Raw genomic sequence first — 20836 nt, forward strand, 5'->3', positions numbered from 1 at the left:
TTGTTCTGAAACACAATCCACAGGCACGCCTAGGCACCCTATAAACATAAACCATCTCACTGTATTGCAACGAACGCATATGATCTATTATTTGATCTAAAACAAGAACATGTAACTAAGCAGAAGGCCAAAACATGGAATTTAAGAAGGAGAGATGAGGTGCACAAGTTTTTTTTTACCAGGAGCTGGCCTTTGTACCCTGCCGCAATCCAAGTATGCATGTATCATCCTAGTTTGACCATTAGTTTGTGCTTTAAGTCACATTCTTTCTGCCACCACTATAAGTGATTTCTTCTTGATAAATATACTTTTAATAATATGGGCCTTCCACACTAATATTCCCATTTGTTTGGGCTCTAGTGTCATCACTTATTTCAATAGACTTGCTCCATATCCATTTACTTAACTCGAGTAACTTTTATTTGCTTTTTAGTGTCCTATAAACATAATCATAGAAATGTACTATGGCCTAGAAGAACTTCTCACAGAAATCCTCTAAAATCGCTTCAAACTCTCCAGCAAGAATACGGAAGGTATGCAAGGTTGCACCCATACATGTCCATGTATGATCCGTAATGGTGTAACCTACATGTATCCATATACTGATTTCTCTTATTTGTTTCGCCTTGCAAAAGTTTTTGTTCAAGCTCAAATTTAATATGGATACAGAGGATTGCAGGTCGTATCCATTCATCTTTCTGTCAAATCTTTTTTATATACTTTTGGATGTGCATCTTATCGATTGTACCATCAGAGCACCTCATCCGCATGGAGCACTGGATATGCCAACCACCACTGTTGTTGCATCTTCTTTTTTTGTCACCATTCTCCGAAAAAAGATCAACTTTGGCACTATTGCCAAGTTTGAGGTTTGACCGATCGAAGTCGTGAGGATGAAGTTCAAGGTACGTCGTCAGAAATGTTTGGCTAAAGCCATCTTATTGCAATTGTAGACTAAAAAATTGTTTAAAAACTCATGTTTGGCTGAAGTTTTACACACCAAACAATTTGCTCACATAGATACATAGATACACCAAACAGCAGCTCTGACAGCAGTCGCATGTGGAGACAAATAGAAGATACCCATCATTAAGATCGCAAAGTTCCTTAATCATCGAAAAGCAAGAGCATCATGGAACTGCTAATAAACTCCCACAGCTGCAAGAAGCCTGAGACGACATGAGATGAGTGACACAGGAAAGGTGACGCTGACGCATTTGATCGAGCAAAAGGAGAGCCAGCAGCGATGGGTCCTACCTCCTATCATTGCAAAGCAGCAAGCGAGAGGACTAGGAGCAGGCCGGGGGGACGGCGCGCAGGAGACAGAAGAATTGGAGATAGAGATCCTGATGCCGCGCGGCGGGCACCGGTCGCGGTCGCCACCGTGCCGCTCGAGCCCGATCGGCCAGACGACGGGCGTGCAGGGAATCCGCCGCCGTCGCCGTCGCCCCGGCCGGGTTCCTTTGACTAGGCTCCGGGGCCGCTACCGGCCGGCTCGCTTTGCCCTCGCCGGTCGATCGCCCCGGCCGCTCCGCTGGACGAGAGATGGAGCACCATATCTTTAGCCATCCCGGCCGGGGGAGATGCAGTGGTCGCCGTCGGCCACCCGCCTTTCCACGGCCGTCTTTTTGACCGGGAATCTCCTCCTTTCTCGCCCATGACCGTCCCGTCCCGGCTGAGAATGAAGCGAACCCTCTAGCCCTGGCGGCAGGAGAATGCCCGTGTCCATGTCGCCCCCGTGCTTTCTCGCATGCACGTACGGCTCCGATCCTCCTCTTTGCATCTCCCGTCTTCTCCGGCCAGCCGGATATGCATGAACGGCCGCCGCTTTAATTCCGAGTTCGTGTGGTGAACCTGCGCGCGGATGCACACTGCAGGGAGACCGACAGGCCGTGAGCTAGCTCCGATCCCGCAGTGGTCAACGGAAGTAGCTAGCAAGTGGCCAACAAACAAGGTGCTCTGGGACTGGAGAGCTAGCAAGCTCCAGCCTCCATGGACGCAGGATCTCAGCCAGCCTTGCTTGCAAGCAGACTTAACCGTCTGACGTTCACCATTGCCGGCAACTTGAACGCAGTAATACAGGATGAAGATTACGGTAAATTCGAACTTTGAGAGGACCGGCGGCCGGCAGACACTGTGATCTTGACCAAGAAAGAGCGCGATCACGACGTGAAATGGTCAATATGATAGCGTTCTTCAGGTCAGAGCAGTGAGCATACGATGGACCAAAAATGGCGTCAGGTCGGTACTGTTGGACGAGCAAACGGGTACGTAGCTCTCGGTAGCAACGCTTTGTACTTAGGTTATTCAACTATCGTCCTTAACATAACCAACAACGCATACTCAACTATGCATATAATACTCATCTAGGTAGACAGCTAGCTAAATACCAGCCAAATCCAACCTGAAGACTCCGATGTTACGGGCTACTGAGGTCTGAATCTCTTATAATAAATCGAAAGTCGCTCGGCGCTCACGCGCATGACAGGTTCAATACACTTACCATCAATACAACGGTGCTTTGTGTCATCCTTAACATACCCAACAACACATACTTAACGGTGCATATAATACTCATCTAGCTAGCCAGCTAGCTAAATACTAGTCAAATCCAACCAGAAGACTCCGATGTTACGGGCCACTGTGTATTGAACTTTAGAATATACGTAGGAGGTTAAAAAATTTCACCGGGGGTCTAAATCTCTAACAATAAATCGGAAGTCTCTCGGCGCTTGCTCGCATAACAGCTTCTGCCTCGACTTCTTGTAGGCTGCAGCGGGAAATGCTGCTAGCCAGCACACCCAGCACACGACAGCATGACATGCAGTCATACAATTTAGCCCTTGGCAAGCAGACAATGCATGTACATTTGATTCATGCATATATAGGCCATCAAGTGCAGTAAGCTATTGTTATTCTCAAACTACTCTCTGAGAAAGAGCCAATCTTGATAACTGCCTAGGACTTTTGATAGTGCAGCGTGTAAAACTCCATTCTTCTTATTAATGAATGCCGGCAATGTTCTGGGTTTTTCAAAAGAAAAAAATCTTTTCATATGCAAATGCTGCTGCTCACTAGGTAGTAAACTGGTGTATTTTATCTCAAACCATCGTCCTAAAAGAGGAGGACTGAAAGTGACAAGGTACCATAGTACTAGGTACTTAGCATGCTCAGAAAAAGGAGATACTAGGCACTTAGCTTAGGATAACTGCAACTTTTATTTTCCAGATTGCCAAGGCTGCGGGTCTTCCCTCGTGAAGGTTCTATCTCTAGGCAGCCTATAAATAGCCTCCCGGCACGGCCTATCCTGGCCAGCCTCGAGCTCGATCCCTCCTCAGGAACCCTTGACCGAAGTGTAGGAATCTGAGTCATGGACAGCAGGAGGGAGTCCTCGGAGACCTTGAGGTAAGATGATAAGAGATGCTGTTCTTTCAGTTTTCAGCATTGATATCAAGCTATGCTGCACCTATCCCTTATAGGCATATGCAGAAAACTCAAGCTAAGGCACCCCAATTACCAATCTTACTAAGGCTTGAAACATGTCCATTTCTTGTAACCATGAAACAAGTCAGATTGCAGTTGATCCTGCATTTGACCCTCTATGTCGTCCTGTAATCAGGAAGGCCAGGTTAATCTATGCATCAAACTGAAGATATGCATGTATGTCCTCCATGATCAGGAACAAATGCGCGGCCTGCTACAGGCAGTACAACAGGATGGAGCACCTGGTGGAGCACATGAAGGTGAACTACCACTCGGTGCACGAGCCCAGGTGCGGCGTCTGCGGCAAGCACTGCCGCTCCTTCGAGTCGCTCAGGGAGCATCTCATCGGTATGCAAAAAAAAAGAACTTGCCGAGAGGAAAAGACGGCAGCTTACTGCTCAACGAGCGTGGTTTCTGACGCTTCTTGTTCTCCATCTTCAGGGCCTTTGCCGAAGGTGGAGTGCGCGCGGGTCTTCAGCGTTCGCGGCTGCAGCATCTGCCTCAACATCTTTGACAGCAACGCTGCCGTCAGACATCACCGTGCTGCCTGCCAATACACCCGTGCTGCTCCGGTAATGGTTTATTGATTTCTACTCTATTCATCATGTATACAGTATATTCAGTCCATTTTTGAACTCAGATGCATAGACTTCCCTTTGTTGTGACTTTGGTTGATACTAGATTCTAACATTTTTTTTCCTTTCCATGCGGTCCCAGATGCCCAGGGGCGGCATAACCGGCCGTGCGGTTGCTCTGGCTTGCAAAATGGTCGGAGGAGTGAATGACGGCTCAGTGGACCTTTGTGCAAGGGTGTGCCTCATTGGAGAAGACGAGAATATCATCTTCCAGACCTATGTCAAACCTACAGCTCCTGTTACCAACTACAGGTAACATTTCATTCCATCACTTCTCCAGACCAACTGTCTACCATGTCTAAGTGATGGTAGAAGAGAAATTACCAGGCCAGCGAAACCAGAAAGAAAGCATTACTCATCATTCAATGAACACTATGCTTGAAACTAGACAGTAGAGATTTGGATGGACCGCTTTCTGAAAATGAGATGACCAATTACTTGTGTGTTCAGGTATGAAGTAACTGGGATAAGGCCAGAGTACTTGAGGGACGCAATGCCACTGAAGGTTGCACAGAGGAGGATTCAGGAGATCCTGTGCAATGGGGAGCCTCTGTGGAAGTTACGCCCAAGGAGTTATGGAAGGGCCAAGATTCTGGTTGGCCATGGCCTGGACCATGATCTTGAGCGCCTAGGGTTGGAGTACCCAGCATTCATGATCAGGTTAGGAGCAAAAGATAGCTAAGTCAGTGGATTATAGTCTTGCATCTTTCTAACATATATAGATCTTGTTTACTGAGCTATGTTCAGGAATCAGGTGTCAAAGTTGCCACTCAGTTGTCTTTTGACACATTATTATGCATGTGCAGGGACACTGCAAAATACCCGCCTCTGATGAAGACTAGCAAGATGAGTAACTCCCTGAAGTACCTTACACAAGCATATCTGGGGTATGTCACTAGCTAGGCTAATCTACACAATCAACCTGCTCTTTAATATCTGAGTAATGCTAAATAGATTGTTTTTGCATCCAATTGTAGGTATGAGATTCAAACAGGCATTGAGGACCCCTATGAGGACTGTGTGGCAGCAATGAGGCTGTACATCAGGATGCGATCACAAGCTCACCCGAGAGATTACAACTCTGGTTCAGGTGAGGTCCAGAACAACTACCCAGCCTGGAGGCAGAGAGAGCTGGAGAGGATGAGCCCAGAAGAACTCCTTGCACTTTCAGCATCAGACTACTATTGCTGGTGCCTGGATTACTAAATTGATTGGCTACAAAGCGAATAAGGCAGGCCAACATTGTTGGTCCATTCATATTCCGTCTATGAAAATAATCTTTAGATGTACAAGTAGCTTACGGCTTGACTATACTGGGGGTTAATTATGACGTATAAACAAGGGATTCTATATACATGTAATGCTTTCTTATAAATATTGGTGATTTAGAGATGTAAGAAGTGATATTATCTTAATGATATTATTTGGCAAGAGGGGTTTTCCCCCTTGCTTTATGAATCCAGAAAAATGAGAAACCAGAAGTACATCAACTATACGCCAATGGCTGATAAAAAGGACATGTATCTTCATGTAACGAATGGACGATAGTACATTCGGTGCAGCATGTCAGACTATCTCAGTGCTATACAAGTATATCTACATTAGCCTGCAATAGACCATACCTGTGCAAAGCAATGAAGATTCAAGTTTCTGGGCTGTTGAAGAAAAGTCTTACACTGGAGTCATTGAATTTCCGGCATTGCTTAGCTTCTGCTGGTGGATTCTTAGGTTTGGGCTCATCTGGTTTTGCCTGCTTAGGTTTGGGCTCATCTAGTTTTGCCTGCTTAGGTTTGGGCTCATCTGGTTTTGCCTGGTTGCCATTCTTATTGTCCTTGGACTGGCTCCTATTTAGCTTGATGAACTCAAGACACTGTCGAATAATTGTCAGCACTGTGAAATGCGTCTCAAAGTTGTTCTTGATGACAGGTGGATGGCAGAGGTTGGGCCCATTGTTGCTCCAAGTGTAGTTCTCGATGAAGTAGACACAATCAGTTCGGGCCCTGAAAGAAACCTCCCGTAGAAGCTCTTCAGCATGCCTAATTGATCTCATGGCCTTCTTAAAAGTCAATACAATGATCAAATTAAGCCCTGTTAAGATGCTAGGGACAATTAGATTCAGCCTTGTGACAATATTTTACAAACACATACTCCCTCCGTTTTAAAATGTAGATTGTTTTGTCAAATGTAGATATATAGCTTTTGCTATGCATCAAGATAAGCATTATGTCTAAATACGTAATAAAAATTTAGAACGGAGGGAGTATTAAAGTGTCGAGTACTAAATCTTCACTTTCTTTTCCGCGAAGGCAGATCAATATTACCTTGGTGTGAACGAAATTAAAGAAACAAAAAGGCCAATGTTAGTTGCAAGACTTACTATAGGTGGATTTTTAAATTGATAGGCAAAAGACACTTCAACAGGAAAATTCAACAGCGATTACTAACAATCGCTACAAGCTCCATGGTCTCATTTCTTTTCTTTGAAGGAAATCCAAGGCCCCAATGTTGGTTGGGCCTCTCTAGGAGACGGCCCAGTATAAATAGCGCGACACGTCGAAGCCCACGAGAAGTTCTAGAACCTTCTGAAAGCAGACTGACCTTTGTTCCTGGCGGCAGCAGAAATCTCCGGGAGGCGCTTGATGGCGGCGTTCCGCTCCTTGGCGGGCGCGTCGCAGCGCAGCACGAGCACCACGCACTCCGGGTTCCCCCCGCTGATCGCGGCGTCGATGTCATCCCTCGTGAGCCTCACCGCCTCGGGGAGCGGCGGCGCGTCAAGCAGCTCCACCACGTCGCCGTCCCCCTTGCCGTCGCCGTCGGCCCCGGACACCACGGCCTTGACCCTCTGCCGCCGCCTGGGCCCGTCGGTCCCGCCGCCGGGCGGCGACGCCTCCGCGCGCAGCAGCAGCGGGCCGTCCTCGGCCGCCAGCGCGCGGCACGCCGTGTTCACCAGCGAGCTCTTGCCGTGGGCCCGGAACCCCGTGACCAGCACGGACGGCGGCGGCGGCGGCGAGGCGTCCTCCTTGGCGCTCCCGCCGCCGTCGCCGTCGCCGTCCTCGTCGTCGGCGACGAGGTTCGCGAGCGCCTCGCGGATCTCCCTGCGGAGGGATGCCACGGCATCCTCCCGGCGGAGGCGCGCCGCGACAATGAGCGCCAGCGCCCCGGCGGCCGCCGCCGCGGCGATCTTGAGGAGGAGGGGCAGCCGCGGCATGCGCATCCCGGAGGAGCTACTGCTTCCGGGGAGGGTGCTTTTTGTAATAGCAAGGTTTCGCGGCGGCCTATGATCGATGGCTCATGCATCGATACTGCCATTACTGTTGGCTCGAGAGCGCGAAGGCGATGGCTTTTGGGGAGATTTGGAAGAGGGTTCGCGAGAATAAAGTTTGCCATTTGATGAAGCGCCATGCCGAACAAGGATGGAATATGGGCACAGGAAGGTCGCGTGTAGCGTTCTCGCCTCGCGGCGACACGAAAAGGATCGAATGCTTTTTTGCCGTTTTAGGAGTTAGTATACGAAAATAGCAATTCTTAATTTTTTTAAAGAAAAGAGTGCTTATCTCATCCAGAGGAGAGAGTAGTTCGCTTACGCAAGAATGCAAGATGGAGCACTACTACCTCTCCATACAGCATAATGCGTCGTCCTCTTTGCTAATTGAGTCAGCTCATGAACTACTGCGTTGTACTCTGTTCTGACCTTCTTGAATTTCACCTCTGGGATTAGCTGAATGCAAGCCTGAATCTCCTTTACTATGTGCATATCCGGCCATCCGGGGTTCTGTCCTCTTGTTTAGATGTTAGTCATAACCTGGCTCAAGGGTCACAGGTTTTCTCACATCGTCAAGGAAGGCACGCTCGCCAGCCAGTACCAGTGTGCACCTGTCAAGATGCGGCAGCATGGCGGGAACCCTGCGGCTGGCTGCTGTCACGGCTGACACGCAACGTTTGCGCACTGTCGTCATGGAGCATATGAGTGAAACTTGTTGCATCTTCCTACAGTTTTCCTTAATGTATTTGGGCCCTGTTTAGTTCCCACCCGTAAACGCAAAATTTTTAAAAGAATCTTGCTAATTTAAAGTACTAAATGAAGCCTATTTACAAAACTTTTTGCATGGATGGGCTGTAAATCGCGAGACGAATCTAATGAGCCTACTTAATCCATGATTTGCAACAGTGATGCTACAGTAACCATCTGCTAATTATTGCTTAATCATGGATTAATTAGCATCATTAGATTCGTCTCGTGATTTACAACCCATCCATGCAAAAAGTTTTGTAAATAGACTTCATTTAGTACTTCAAATTGGTAAGATTCCTTTGAAAAAAAATTTTGCCTTTACAGGCACTGAACTAAACAGGGCCTTGGTTTAAGCTTGCAATGTCTTACAACCTTTGCTCAAATACAACCAACAACATGGCAGTGTTGGCGTTTATTTACCTACAGAATTTTCAGTTCTCCATTAACCACCAAACAAGTAACTCAACCCAGAAAATAACCACATGGAATTCAACTTTTACACGGAACTCAAACCTTGCTAAAATCATCGACTTTTCGACTTATTAAACCAAATGGTTGTTGAAAAGTAATTGGCCCTTGTTGGTTTGGGCTTAGATGTTGGAATGATGCAAATCTCCTCTTTATAGACTGCATGGCGCATACATATTGGTTAAGTACTTCAATGCTTCCATTACTAGTCATGGTATGCTAGTGCTCACAATTGAAGTGCATTTAGGCCTTTCATTAGTGCATCAGTGTGCTCGGGTTTCCCAACCGAAATACGAATATACCCCTTCAATTCCTTCTTGTCATAGTGGCGGATCATCACTCCCATCTTCGCAAGGTCTTCCTGAAATTTTTGTTATTAATAGAAGCACATCAATAATGTTGCAAATTCCATACTGTTTCAATCATTTGTGCATTTCTTAGAAAATGTGAACAGAGATATAAGATATTCTTTTCCAGACAACCAATTGTAGTCTGGAAAGAGAAACAGAGATGACTAATCTTCATGTTCCAATTTCGGACATTTTCCAACCTCAAAATCCAATAGAAGTGACTATGATATCTCAATGGAACAGGATGGAAACGAGTGTGCAATAACAAGGAAAACAAACCTTTATTTTCTTTGCATCCTTTCCTGATGTGACCTCACAGAGAATGAAGTTAGAATGACTGGGAAACGGTTTCAAGAATGGTATCCCTTTTAGATGATCAAACAGCCTCTTCCTCTCTTTTACCAGTAAATTTTTCACATTCTTCCATTGTACAACGTTCAACAGGAAGCATACTGAGTTAGACAAAGTGAAATTGTGGAAAGAATATTACAGTGACTTTGTAAAAGTGATACCTCCAAATAGGTTGGATTCTGCAATGCAGCACATGCTGAAACTTCTGCTGCCACAGAAACATTATAAGGCTGCTTGGCCCGCCGCAAATACTCAATAATGCTTCGAGGAAATGCTCCATAACCCACACGAAGACCAGCTAAACCTGCATTATTAATAACTCGTAAGACATTCCTGAACCTCTCAGTTCATAATTGTGTAGCAAACGTGTCTTCCATATGTTTGTTAAGAGCAAATAACTTTAGTAAGTGAAGATTGGCATATAGCAGCTTGCATGAGCTAACAAAAGTACAATCAATGATCGAATTATTAGTTTCCTTAGCAAAGTTCAGAAATCAATCAGGCGATCACAAGGCGGTGCCACAAGGGGAAAAACGAACATCAATTTCAAGATCTCATAGTAGTGAAGTTGTTGGTTTCTTCAGAACACATTAACATTTGCATATTAACTAAAAAGGGCAGAACAACAATCGCAAACCTGCTCGTTTGCTAAATGTCCGTAGAACAATCAAATTATCATGCTTCTTAACCCATGACATCCTTGACTGAAGGCTTGAAAATTCAATGTAAGCTTCATCCAGCACTACAAGCACTGGAAGATCAAGTATCTTTAAAAGATCCTCATCATTGATTACACTGAACAAATAGAATCAAAGTACAGTTCAGCAAAATATGGTAATCTGGACAGCAACTAAATAGTATAGCTCCACTTATGAATGACAAAAATATACCTGCCATCTGGATTGTTTGGAGATGTCAGAAATATGCATTTTGGCTTTTCCTGTTCAACCACTTCAACAATACGTTCAACGTCTAGAGAAAAATCCGGAAGTCTTGGAACTACATTAGAGAAGGGTGAATGGCACAACAAGAAATTATCATGATCAGAAGATGCACAGTGTAGACAGAAGCCACAATAAATCCAAGAATCAAGAAATAACACGCTGCCCACCCTTGATGACAAGTGCACCATTTACTGAAGCATCAAACTCATACATTGTGAATGTTGGAGGGCAATCAACAATTTTGTCACCTGGTTCAAGTACACATCTGCATTTGCACCATTTATGAAATAGAGAATAGGTCAGCTTTGACCTTTGAGATAAAGAATCATTTTTTTAAAAAAAAATGAGATGTACAAGAACTGGAAGCTAACCTCATAATTAAATCAATTAGTTCATCTGCACCACATCCGACAAGTATGTATTCTGATTCAAGTCCAGAATCTTTGGCAAGAGCAGCACGCAAGTGGCGGCTTTCAGGATCAGGGTACACATAGGGGAACTTTAGATTACCTAATGCGGTAGCCACCTATAGAGGACAAGTCATGCTTTAGTTACATACAGCGAAGAAAGGTTATTATTATAGTACATGAATGAGCACAGCTCTGAATTATAGAATTTCAGGATTTTTAGAATTGGTTCATGTTCCCCAAGTCTAACTTCTGATTTATTAAGAATTTACCTCTGGGGGTGGACCATATGGATTCTCATTTGCATCGAGCTTGATTATGTCCTCTGGTCTAAGCTTAAGCCGAGCAGATAGCACCTGATAAGATCTCCAATTTTCAGCAAACGTAAACCTACTACTACACAGTATAATATCATAGCAACATCAAAAGCAGCAGCAGCAGCAGCAGCAACTTAGCCTTTTGTCCTAAGCAAGTTGGGGTAGGCTAGAGATAAAACCCACAGAAAACAGGAATAAGAACACAAAAAGGGCACAAGCCAAAGGAAGAGTTAGGGGTTAAACAAAAAGTAACAAAGGTCAGTTCAGGTACGTTAATTGCTAATCTCCACACGCTCCTATCCATAGCTAATTCCTTAGCGATATTCCACTCCTTAAGGTCTCTTTTAACCATCTCGTCCCAAGTTAGTCTAGGTCTACCTCTACCTCTCTTTACATTATCGCCCCGCTTTAAAACTCCACTACGCATCGGCGCCTCGGGAGGCCTCCGTTGTACATGTCCAAACCATCTCAACCGATGTTGAATCAACTTCTCCTCGATAGGTGCCAACCCGACCCTATCTCGAATCTCTTCATTCCGGACTCTATCCCTTCTTGTATATCCGCAGAACCAACACAGCATACGCATCTCTGCTACACTCAGTTGCTGGACATGTCGCCTTTTTGTAGGCCAACATTCAGCACCGTATAGCATCGCCGGGCGAATCGCCGTCCTATAGAACTTACCTTTTAGCCTCTGTGGCACCTTCTTGTCACAGAGGACGCCAGAAGCCTGCCGCCACTTCAACCAACCGGCTGAAATTCTATGCCTAACATCTTCATCAATGTCTCCATCTTTCTGAAGCATTGATCCTAGATACCGAAAAGTATCCTTCTTGGCCACCACTTGACCTTCGAGGCTAACGTCCCCCATCCTCATGTCTAGTCGGGCTAAAGTCACACATCATATACTCGGTCTTGGTCCTACTCAGTCTGAACCCCCTCTACTCTAACGTGTGTCTCCACAGCTCTAACTTCATATTAACCCCTGCCCTACTCTCGTCAACTAGCACCACATCATCAGCAAAGAGCATACACCAAGGGATATCACCCCGTATGTCCCTTGTGACCTCATCCATCACCAAAGCAAATAGATAAGGGCTCAATGCTCACCAAGCAACATCAAAAGCAAGCTTGAAAAATTAATACACTATAGCGCTCAGTGATTTGCGTTGTGCTACATTCCGTCCTTAACGAAGGCCAGAGAATCTCGCCGCGGGGCATTTACACGAGCACCTCGCGCGCATAGCAAAAGGCGCCTTTCCCCAACACGGAAAGGAATCTAACAGTGGGGCGCTTCTGTATACCTCGAACGGCAAGATGGGCTGGTACGGCGCGAGGGTCCTGAGGTGGCGCCGGATGAAGGAGTCACCGGACGGCCGCCGCCTCGCCTCGGACGCCGCCGCCGGCTCCTCCACCGGAGCCGCCGACGACATGGGACGGAAGGACGCCCTGCCGCCGGGTAGCCGCCTCTCGCCGGCGACGTGGGAGGCGGCTGCCGGCGACGGGTTTCGGATGCGGAACCGGGTGGCGCAATCCATCAACGAAACGATGCGGCGGCGCCGAGCCTGGGAGCTCTGGCCAGTTGGTGTCGCAGAGGGCTAAGTGAGATGACAGGGGCCGCCAGCTGCGCCGCACGTGAGGACCGGAGGAGACCCGCTTGGGCCCACCGCCAGCGGGCGCCACGCCCACGGCTTGGACGCGCTTTAGGATTCGTGCTGGCAGGGATGGAGATGGAGAGACCAGATCGACGGCTGACAGGCCACGGTCGATGGTGAAGTGATCCAATCTAACAGTTACGCGTCGTCACTTGTCAAGTCGGTACCCGATCCTCAGCCGATTGACCGGCGACCGCCACCGACAGCAGCAACGGCCGTCCTGCCGCTTTACTGATGTCCCAAATTTCTCGGGTGAAGTTTGATTTCTTTCCGAACATTCTTCTCTTTCTGCCATGAACATACCTTATTCCTGGTACGTTGACATGTACATTCTCTGAACGAGATCCTCGGCGAAAAGCCTCGTATTTACATCGTCGTGTGAATCAAACCGTTTAACCTGGCTATTCACAGACTCTCTCTAAGCCGACAGGTAGCCTGAAGCTTCCACTCATCTGATCGTCACCTCCAGCAGCCGGCCCCTCCTGCTCCGGCCGGCCCCAGAAGCTGCCGAACCAGAAGAGACCTTCCTGCTCGATGATCGCCTCCCACACGGCGTCGCCGCCGTCGTCGTCGACGGGGAAGCACCGCTCTTTCCAGCCGTCGGCGCCGCCCTTTCCGTCCCCGAACGCGGCCTCAAAACCGTCGTCCAGGTCCAGCAACTCCTCCAGCTTCAGGCGCGCCGAGGCCGCGCAGCCAGCTCCTCCCTTGGACGACGACGGCGCCGGCGGCCTCCTCCTGTGCCATCTCCTCAGGACGATCCGCTTCGTCTTGACGACCACTTTCTTGGGCAGCCTGACGAAGAGGAAGACGGTGACCTGCAGCACCAGGCATGGGCAGCAGCAGCACACTACCAGGCAGTCCATGGCCACCAGGCCGGTCTCCGCCGCGCACGACGCCATTGTTGGGCGGAGGGCCGTGGAGGCAGAGCCACAGGAGCAGCTAGCGGCGACGAGGGAGGAAGATGAGGCGGTGAGGACATGAAGGAGGAAGCGGCTGGGAGCTTAGCATGCCATAGCTGCATGGGTTGCTTGGAGGAGTGAGCCAGAGGTTAAGGTTGCTTGAGCCGCCCGAGTAGTGGCTTGGGGAATCGATTTTGTTCATTCTTTCAAGCCAACACACCCTGGCCCGTCACTTTAGGGGCTATAGGTGTTTCTTGTTCTCACAAACTTGACCTACGCATCAAGACAGGGAAGAAAGCAAAGGCACGCGTCAGGGCAGGCACACATATCCCATGAACGCAACACATGTTTTGGCATGTTTTCTGTTGGAACACATAAACATCAGAAAACAGAAAGCAGCGGTTTGAGAACTGCACCCAGGACTCGGCAACAGCCGCTAAATGGCAATAATAACCAACTAAATGATTGAAGGTGTTACAGGCATGAGTTGCGTGGATGATGATTACTACTGCCGATTGCTCCCCTTCACAGCAAGAGTTGAGCCACAAGGCAGCAACATCTAATGAACGGACAATTTGTTTCCGTTTCTGAAATAACAAACAACAGGGAGCATAGTATCTTGATTCAGGCTAAAAGTCTTTGTCTGGGATATAACATATAGACATGACGTCCAAGCACACAGATCTGGCATGCTGTTATTTCAAAGATCAAAACTTACTATTCAGATAGTACATTCCGAGATACAGACATGAGATAATCCCGTGAAGGCAGGAATAGTTTATTTTGGCGTCAATCATCTTCACATAAGAAACTGAATATACAAAGAACGGTGCATTTCTGGGGGTTGGGGGATTCATATATTCCAATGACTTGGAACTGAAAAACTTTTCATGACATTTCCGGTGCAAGCTTCTTCAAGTAACAAGAAATAAACATAATTGTTCAGCAGGCCTCTAGCCCACAAGACAAAATAAAAACAGTGGCATTCTCTTGTTAGAGGAAACATTTTATTCAAAGGCCAGATAAAAGTTGCAGACATGAGGAAACCTTCAGCAGCACAGCCACTGCATTCTGATGATGTTTTTATCCAAAAGGAAGCTAGATTTCAAGGGGTTGCCTCAAGAACGCCTCCATTTGCTTCGCCCTAGTCTTGATCGACATATCAAACACCTTCTGCCCGAATTCAATCACAAGTCCTCCCATGATGCTGTAGTCAATCTGCAGAGAAAGCAAAATTGAGGAACATCCCTTCAAATATTACTTCTGAGGCTACACACGAAGCTCGTGGACCAAGTAGTTACCTTCTGTTCAACCAAAATAGTTTTGTTCTTCCCAAGGATATCTTGCAAGGTCTCCTTGAGCTCTTTCTCCTCCTTCTCGGGAAGTGGCTAACAGAAAAGAAACATGTGTCAGCAAAAGAAATCAAGTGCTGTCACATGCACAAGGAACTATAAACGAAGCTGCACTAAGGACAGGACACCTCGACCTATGGATGATCTGAGGTAAGCAAGCTTTTCAAAATTCCAGAATGATTTATCCTCATTTTGTTGCAGAAATGAAAGGTTATCAAAATTTGCTGGGTGATTGTGTGATAAAAGATGTAGCAGCCTGTTCGAGGCCGTCACAAAATGGAGCAACTCTGAGCGGCACGGAGAACTGCAGGGTTGAGTTCGATTTCGCCAACCTTCAATGCAAAGATCACCACTTATCTGGCCCCTTTGCTCTGCAAATTGGCTTTCTTCAATGGACCAAAACCCAATGCACTAAAATATGTAGACATTCCCCCTCGATCTTTTAAGGCTAAGAAAGAAAACCAAAAATGAAACAGCTAGAAGGAAACGAGGCGCCAGTGGAATATTTGCTGGCTACAAATGCAGTGTCAAAATTACACTATAGCACTTCCCGCTGGCAGTCATGACTAGTGCAGATTATTTCTTTACTTTGCAACTTCAAATACATGAATGACATAATACCTGGCAAATTTTTCATATGTAATCTGGAGATACCATACAATTTTCATCCCCAAAAAACCTTTTTGCCTGTATGGTTAATGTATTTCTATTTTCTGCTTGAAAGATAAGATATGCCAAAATAAAAACAGGAAAGAACATTAAAAAAACTTAAGGAGAAAAGAACCCCTAGAAATTCACATCAAGCAATGTTATCAATCACGATTCATTTCATATTGCCATGAAATCAAGCAAAAGAAAGCTATATATGCATCACAAACATTTCTTTTAACATGTGAAGGGGACTGAGCTATTCAAACAGATACTGTACTCACAGTTGCAATAGGAAATAAGGCATGGAAATCAACTTACAATAACTGTCCTGACAACAACCTTCACCTCCCCCTTATGTGCCATGTTCAAATCAACAAATCTCTCAGCAATGCGCTCAATATATTTCAGCCTGCCGTTGTCCGCCAAGACAGCTTCATAAACCAACATGAAGTTAGACACTGACAAGATACGTAGTATGGAACAAATTATATGCATTTAGCAATCATACCAAGTACTGAAATTCAAAATTCAAAACAGCTTCCTGAGAAAAGTACATCAATTAACAGGTTTGGTAACAAGCATATAACCGATAATACAGCTGCCTTAATAACAAACTACTGCACGAGACAAATTATCATACAGATCAAGGCTACCAAAAGCATTTCCTCCGTATAAATATGAAAAGACTATTGGAACCAGTAACACAAGAAAATGGTTCATATGTTTTGTGACAACCAGGAGTAATCAACTCATTACAAGGAAATATAGCAAACTCAATTAGGCATACAAAATGAGTGGGCAGGGAGCATACCCAAGAAGTTCTTTGTGACATCTGAAAATCCAGCTTCCGCAAATATTTCAGTTATAGCCTTCACCCTGGTCTCTTTTGGAACTGACAAGTCCTTTATGAATTGAGAAAACAGCGGGCTCTTCTTGGATGCCTCTACAACAGTTTGAATCTCAGATTCAACTTTGTCCAATGTGTTTGCTTTGGCTGCTGTAAGGAACAGTGCACTAGCATAGTTGCCTGTGCCACCATACAGAGCATCTGGAACCTAAAGACAAAGTCAGAAAAACAATTAGACATGCATGGTCAAATTACAGACACCTCAAGCTGCCAGCAACGAATTAAATTAAAAGGAGAAACTTTAATGCAGTAACCTGCAGAAAACTACACAGATATTTAAGGAAAACCAAGAAATGTAAACTAAACAGCACTGAATGTCTCCGGTCCTGGAGTTTCTTTACCAAACAATACAGCTAAGTGCAACTTGAAGAAACTCGCATCCAATAGTTCATCCTTTGTGTATGACTTAAATAAGTGATTGCATAATTACATTCACTGAACAAATCGAATGGCATCTAACCCTAGTACAGCATTAGGTTTCCCGAAAGTAGGCAGGATATTAGAGAAATAATTACATAATCCCCACAATGCCAATAATACATTGACAAGAGTCGCCTATTACCAGTCACGAACATAATAATACAATCTATGTATACCATTTCTTAACTACATTCGCGCACCAGGGGGGATACAGTACAGGTACCTTGACCTGCTTCCCGGTGGGCTTGGCCACCTGCGACGAGAAGCCCCTCGAACCCTGCATCAGAACGAACACGTCAGTCCCCCAAAAATGAACCTAAATATCACAAGGATGACTCAGAAATCCCCCTGCAAAATAACCTAAAACATCACGAGACAGGGCAGTCCTAGATCGGATACAGGACGCGGAAGGCCAATCGAAATCGAGAGAAATGGATCTGTTTCAACCACGGAGACGGGGTGGGGGGCATGGACCTGGGCGACGGCCGTGGATTCGGAGGCCGCCAGGTGGGCGCGGATGAGGGGGAGGCCGGATCTGAGGTGCCGCGCCGCCGCCATCCCTGTTCGCTGGCTTGTTCCGCGGCGGTGGAGAGCGAAACCCTTGGGTGCGGGGGTGGCAGGAGATCGGGGACGAGGAGGCTGGTCTTGAGGAGTGCGAGGAAAAAGAGGAAGCGGAGGCGATGCCGAGAGCCAGGGCACAACTACAACTCTCGGGAGCGGCCCAGAAGAGCACAAATTCTTGACCGATTTGGTTCATGGGCTGTATTTTACCCACGTGGGCCTTGGTGGCCGATTTGGTTCATAGACTGTACTTTAGCCCGTGGAGTTTGATGGTCGCATTGGTTCTTGGGCTGTACTTTAGCAACGTGGGCCTTGATGGCCAGATATTTGGGCCTCTTTCGACACGAGCCAGATAGCTTAGCTTGGGCGCGGATTTATTAAGATTCAGCCCTGAAGCTTTTTCACTTTTTTCTCTGTAAGACATGCCTTCTCCTTTTCTTTTTCTGGGGAGAAGGCTTCTCCGTTTCTTTGAGAAGCAGCAGTTGTAGGTGTGCTAAACGGAGGAACAGCAGCGCTGTCAGATTAACACCGGTAAAGGCAACAATGAGAATCGTTGAAAGGAAATACAAGACGTGTTAGCAACTGCGGAGACAAAGAAGAAAACAGCACTTTAGAAACACACAGAGACAACGACAAATAAAGTAAGTGGAAAACATTTCGTAGATAACCTAGCATGTTAAGAAAACACCACCTTCGTAACCGTGACCCTTTTGCTTTTTCCAAAGTTTTTTTTTTCTTTGGAAAGTTGTCAAGACAGATGCAACCATGCAGCGCGTTATGTTTCAGTACATTTGCACCTCTCTGAACGGGGACTGTGTTCCGTCATCGCAAAGCGATGTAAATAAACAACCTGATTATCCATGCCATCCATGACCCAAAAGATGTTTGTAGATTGCTGCACTTTCTTTTGCTTTCCCTCACATTATTTACCATCTTTCCAAAGCAGTATATCCAGATACGCTCTTGTAAAGCTTCTCTTCTGAATCACCAACAATGTATCTACCATTCATGGGCGACTACTACCAAGTACGCCAACCATCCCACCGAGCGCCCTTTCCATGTTGATCTCCACTCGCGCGATCCTCACAAAGGCCAACCTCGCAGACTTTCTCCTGATGAAACTTTACCGCGCCCGCCCTCTAATCCTTTGACACATCGCCGGGGTCGCAAAGCAGCTGGTGGACGCCTTTGCCGAACCCTCTTGCCTCTTGGCTTGTTGCCTTCGCCTCTCCATCCCATGTTCGCTCCTCCTACGTGCATAACCACCTCCAACACCAAACAGTCCGGCTCACTAGTCAACAGCTGCTCGGTAGTCGCGCCACTGTTCCATCGTCGGATCTTGCTCGCTCTGGATGCAAGAATGGCGGCGACCGGCAGCACGCCGACGATGCCGGCGACGGTGACGCCCCTGCCGGGCTACGGCTACCAGGGCTCTGCCGCGGGCGCCGAGCCTCTCCGCAGCTCCTCGGGCTCCATCGGCACGTTCTTCGGGGTGTTCGCGGCCGTCCTCTTGCTCACCTTGCTGTCCTGCGTCTTCGGCCGGGTGTGCGCGGCGCAGGCCGAGGGCCCCGACGAGCGGTACGACTGCACGCGGCTGGCCCGGCGGTGGTGCGGGTGGCCGGCGCATCGCCGGGCCGTCGTGAAGCGGGAGGCGAAGCCGCCGCCGCCCGTGGTGGAGGCGCCCGCGGCGTTGCCACCGCCGGAGGAGCCGTGAAGAAGCCGCTGCCGCCGGCGAGGTTCAAGGCCTCTTCTTCCACTCTCCTCCGAATTACGATTATTAGTGGGAAAGTCTGATAGGAGAAAGAATCAATAATTTGCTATCTGTTGTTTGATCATCTGTTCGTAGCGTCACTCGTGATGGGATTGTTTTGTAGTACAGTATTCTTCAGCATGGATATATAAATGCTTTTTTATTAGAATATTGGATCTCCCAAATTTTGTGTACTCTGATCAAACAAGACAGTGCTACAATCGTGAGGAGCAGTCTGACAGTTGTATAAAAGGCATCTTTCAGTTGGCAGCCCTCAAATCCTATCAGACTGAACCCTGAAGCTGCAGGCTGAGGCGACGATCCGACGAGTCCTGAACTGAAGAGCGAGCCACCGCACTGACCTACAGAAAACCGCAATGAATAGTTCTTTGCCGTTTGCGTGTACTAGATCTGCAGGCCGATCGTGCCGCGAAGTTAGGTACGCATGGCATGGTTCGGTGACGGCAATAAAGAACGCAATCCTACCCTGCCCCCCACATGGCCGCCGGAATTATCCTTGGACGACGACGACGACTGCCACCACCAACTACCATTCTCCCGTCGGAATCGTAGGCCATCCCGGGCGGGCCGGCCATCCGGTGTCGTTGCGTCCTCTCGCGGTTGATCCCGCATGCACGCAAGCCTTCGGGAATGGGCTCAAGGTCAATAAGAAATACCAGGTTGGGCAGGTAATTGACAGGGACGGGACAACAACTGAAGCAGGAGCTCGTCGCTGGGCCTGCGCTGGCCGCTGGCCACCGTAGATGCGTGGATTGCCACCGGCCCTGACCAGAAGGCTGAAGCAGGGCAGGTCAAAGAGCCCCAGCCCCCAAGCTGAAGCTCGGTCGCGCCCCGCCGCCGCGCCGCCGTGCTCCGCGTCGCGTCTCTCTTCCTCCTAGGCGCGCGGGCGCACACCGTAACCGGCGGCAGCGTCCCCCTCTACTGAGCAACTCCCTCCTTCCAAGCGACACGGGCGGCGCCCACTGTTCCGCCCGCTCCTCCAGCATCACCATCCCGACCTTCTCGATAGACCACGACGCGTTCCGGCCTACGCGGACACGCAAGCGGCGGCGGCATCGCCATCGCCGCCAAGCCAGCCCGCGCTAGCGCTACTCGGCCATGCATCCGTGGCGAGCTCGGCCTACCGACCACGAGCGATACTGCTCCCCCGGCGCGAGCGTCCATGGTTGCGGCGTTGCGTGGTCTCCCTCCAGAGTTCCAGGGCTCCCGGATCCCCATCCTATGTTCCCTCGCCACCTCCCAGCTCGCCGGCGGGTGGCGGCGCGGCGAGCAGGGCGGACGGTATTTGTTTTACCGTCCGGGGTGGACGGTATTTCATTTACCGTCCACCCCTGGGGTACGCTGAACCGTCCGATCCAATACTAACGGCCGGGATTAAACAAGGAAGACCCAATGCAAACGCTTCCCGAGCGCTTCCCCGCCCGCACGCCATGTCGCCATCCCGCCGCGCTGCATCTCCGGCCTCCGCTGCCATTGCTCTCCGGCGAGCACCCGAGAAGGCCTGAGCTTGTATGCACGCGCCGTGTCTGCTCGATCCGTCCAGAGAAATTATCCATCTATTCCGTTTCGCCCAAGGACGCCGATGAGACTGGTGCTCTCGCCGCGGGCGCGCACGGTGCATGCGCCGGCCGGCCATGATTGGGATGCCAACAG

General features: G+C 48.1%; 6 protein-coding genes and 1 non-coding gene across 7 annotated transcripts; 2 read left to right on the forward strand and 5 right to left on the reverse strand.

The window, feature by feature from the left end:
- The first annotated feature begins 3321 nt into the window (after positions 1 to 3321).
- On the forward strand, positions 3322 to 5513 carry LOC112894795 (RNA exonuclease 4-like). Its single transcript, XM_025962611.1, has 7 exons — positions 3322 to 3405; positions 3680 to 3831; positions 3925 to 4055; positions 4201 to 4370; positions 4569 to 4778; positions 4925 to 5005; positions 5096 to 5513. The coding sequence occupies exons 1-7, from the start codon at positions 3371 to 3373 to the stop codon at positions 5322 to 5324; spliced, it is 1008 nt and encodes a 335-aa protein (XP_025818396.1). The 5' UTR covers positions 3322 to 3370; the 3' UTR covers positions 5325 to 5513.
- Positions 5514 to 5596: 83 nt separating this feature from the next.
- On the reverse strand, positions 5597 to 7431 carry LOC112894806. The gene is made up of 2 exons (XM_025962621.1): positions 6717 to 7431; positions 5597 to 6206 (listed from the first exon to the last, which is right to left on the reverse strand). Exons 1-2 carry the CDS (start codon positions 7330 to 7332, stop codon positions 5761 to 5763), a joined length of 1062 nt encoding a protein of 353 aa, XP_025818406.1. The 5' UTR covers positions 7333 to 7431; the 3' UTR covers positions 5597 to 5760.
- A 1027-nt stretch (positions 7432 to 8458) lies between these two features.
- Positions 8459 to 12589, reverse strand: LOC112889112 (histidinol-phosphate aminotransferase, chloroplastic-like). Its single transcript, XM_025955605.1, has 9 exons — positions 12272 to 12589; positions 10923 to 11006; positions 10615 to 10769; positions 10411 to 10508; positions 10190 to 10298; positions 9937 to 10094; positions 9461 to 9603; positions 9228 to 9368; positions 8459 to 8959 (listed from the first exon to the last, which is right to left on the reverse strand). The coding sequence occupies exons 1-9, from the start codon at positions 12503 to 12505 to the stop codon at positions 8825 to 8827; spliced, it is 1257 nt and encodes a 418-aa protein (XP_025811390.1). The 5' UTR covers positions 12506 to 12589; the 3' UTR covers positions 8459 to 8824.
- Positions 12590 to 12703: 114 nt separating this feature from the next.
- On the reverse strand, positions 12704 to 14242 carry LOC112889124. The gene has a single exon (XM_025955616.1). The coding sequence runs from the start codon at positions 13519 to 13521 to the stop codon at positions 13024 to 13026; it is 498 nt and encodes a 165-aa protein (XP_025811401.1). The 5' UTR covers positions 13522 to 14242; the 3' UTR covers positions 12704 to 13023.
- A 135-nt stretch (positions 14243 to 14377) lies between these two features.
- Positions 14378 to 17520, reverse strand: LOC112889114 (ATP synthase subunit O, mitochondrial). Its single transcript, XM_025955607.1, has 6 exons — positions 17326 to 17520; positions 17075 to 17128; positions 16336 to 16579; positions 15843 to 15955; positions 14823 to 14909; positions 14378 to 14739 (listed from the first exon to the last, which is right to left on the reverse strand). Exons 1-6 carry the CDS (start codon positions 17407 to 17409, stop codon positions 14620 to 14622), a joined length of 702 nt encoding a protein of 233 aa, XP_025811392.1. The 5' UTR covers positions 17410 to 17520; the 3' UTR covers positions 14378 to 14619.
- LOC112879126 lies at positions 15119 to 15245 on the reverse strand. Its single transcript, XR_003225952.1, has one exon. It is a non-coding gene; the product is annotated as a small nucleolar RNA snoR86 (small nucleolar RNA).
- A 757-nt stretch (positions 17521 to 18277) lies between the features above and the next one.
- LOC112876577 lies at positions 18278 to 19347 on the forward strand. Its single transcript, XM_025940721.1, has one exon. It carries the CDS (start codon positions 18650 to 18652, stop codon positions 19124 to 19126), a length of 477 nt encoding a protein of 158 aa, XP_025796506.1. The 5' UTR covers positions 18278 to 18649; the 3' UTR covers positions 19127 to 19347.
- Positions 19348 to 20836: the final 1489 nt, after the last annotated feature.

This window comes from Panicum hallii, chromosome 1, assembly GCF_002211085.1.
Source record: "Panicum hallii strain FIL2 chromosome 1, PHallii_v3.1, whole genome shotgun sequence".
Classification (NCBI taxonomy): domain Eukaryota; kingdom Viridiplantae; phylum Streptophyta; class Magnoliopsida; order Poales; family Poaceae; genus Panicum; species Panicum hallii.

What these genes read in the sequence shown, in the direction of transcription:
- LOC112889112 (XM_025955605.1), bottom strand. Translation starts at nt 12,505, where the DNA reads ATGGATTGCGCCACCCGGTTCCGCATCCGAAACCCGTCGCCGGCAGCC. An exon ending in CTAATTGATTTAATTATGAG is followed by an intron (nt 10,509 to 10,614) that starts GTTAGCTTCCAG and finishes GTGCAAATGCAG; the next exon opens with ATGTGTACTTGAACCAGGTG. An exon ending in CCAAACAATCCAGATGGCAG is followed by an intron (nt 10,095 to 10,189) that starts GTATATTTTTGT and finishes CTATTTGTTCAG; the next exon opens with TGTAATCAATGATGAGGATC.
- LOC112889124 (XM_025955616.1), bottom strand. Translation starts at nt 13,521, where the DNA reads ATGGCGTCGTGCGCGGCGGAGACCGGCCTGGTGGCCATGGACTGCCTG.
- LOC112894795 (XM_025962611.1), top strand. Translation starts at nt 3,371, where the DNA reads ATGGACAGCAGGAGGGAGTCCTCGGAGACCTTGAG. An exon ending in GCTCAGGGAGCATCTCATCG is followed by an intron (nt 3,832 to 3,924) that starts GTATGCAAAAAA and finishes CTCCATCTTCAG; the next exon opens with GGCCTTTGCCGAAGGTGGAG. An exon ending in GCTCCTGTTACCAACTACAG is followed by an intron (nt 4,371 to 4,568) that starts GTAACATTTCAT and finishes TTGTGTGTTCAG; the next exon opens with GTATGAAGTAACTGGGATAA.
- LOC112894806 (XM_025962621.1), bottom strand. Translation starts at nt 7,332, where the DNA reads ATGCGCATGCCGCGGCTGCCCCTCCTCCTCAAGATCGCCGCGGCGGCG. An exon ending in TGCTGCCGCCAGGAACAAAG is followed by an intron (nt 6,207 to 6,716) that starts GTCAGTCTGCTT and finishes GCATCTTAACAG; the next exon opens with GGCTTAATTTGATCATTGTA.
- LOC112889114 (XM_025955607.1), bottom strand. Translation starts at nt 17,409, where the DNA reads ATGGCGGCGGCGCGGCACCTCAGATCCGGCCTCCCCCTCATCCGCGCC. An exon ending in CCACCGGGAAGCAGGTCAAG is followed by an intron (nt 16,580 to 17,074) that starts GTACCTGTACTG and finishes CTTTGTCTTTAG; the next exon opens with GTTCCAGATGCTCTGTATGG. An exon ending in TGTCACAAAGAACTTCTTGG is followed by an intron (nt 15,956 to 16,335) that starts GTATGCTCCCTG and finishes TGGTTTATGAAG; the next exon opens with CTGTCTTGGCGGACAACGGC.
- LOC112876577 (XM_025940721.1), top strand. Translation starts at nt 18,650, where the DNA reads ATGTTCGCTCCTCCTACGTGCATAACCACCTCCAACACCAAACAGTCC.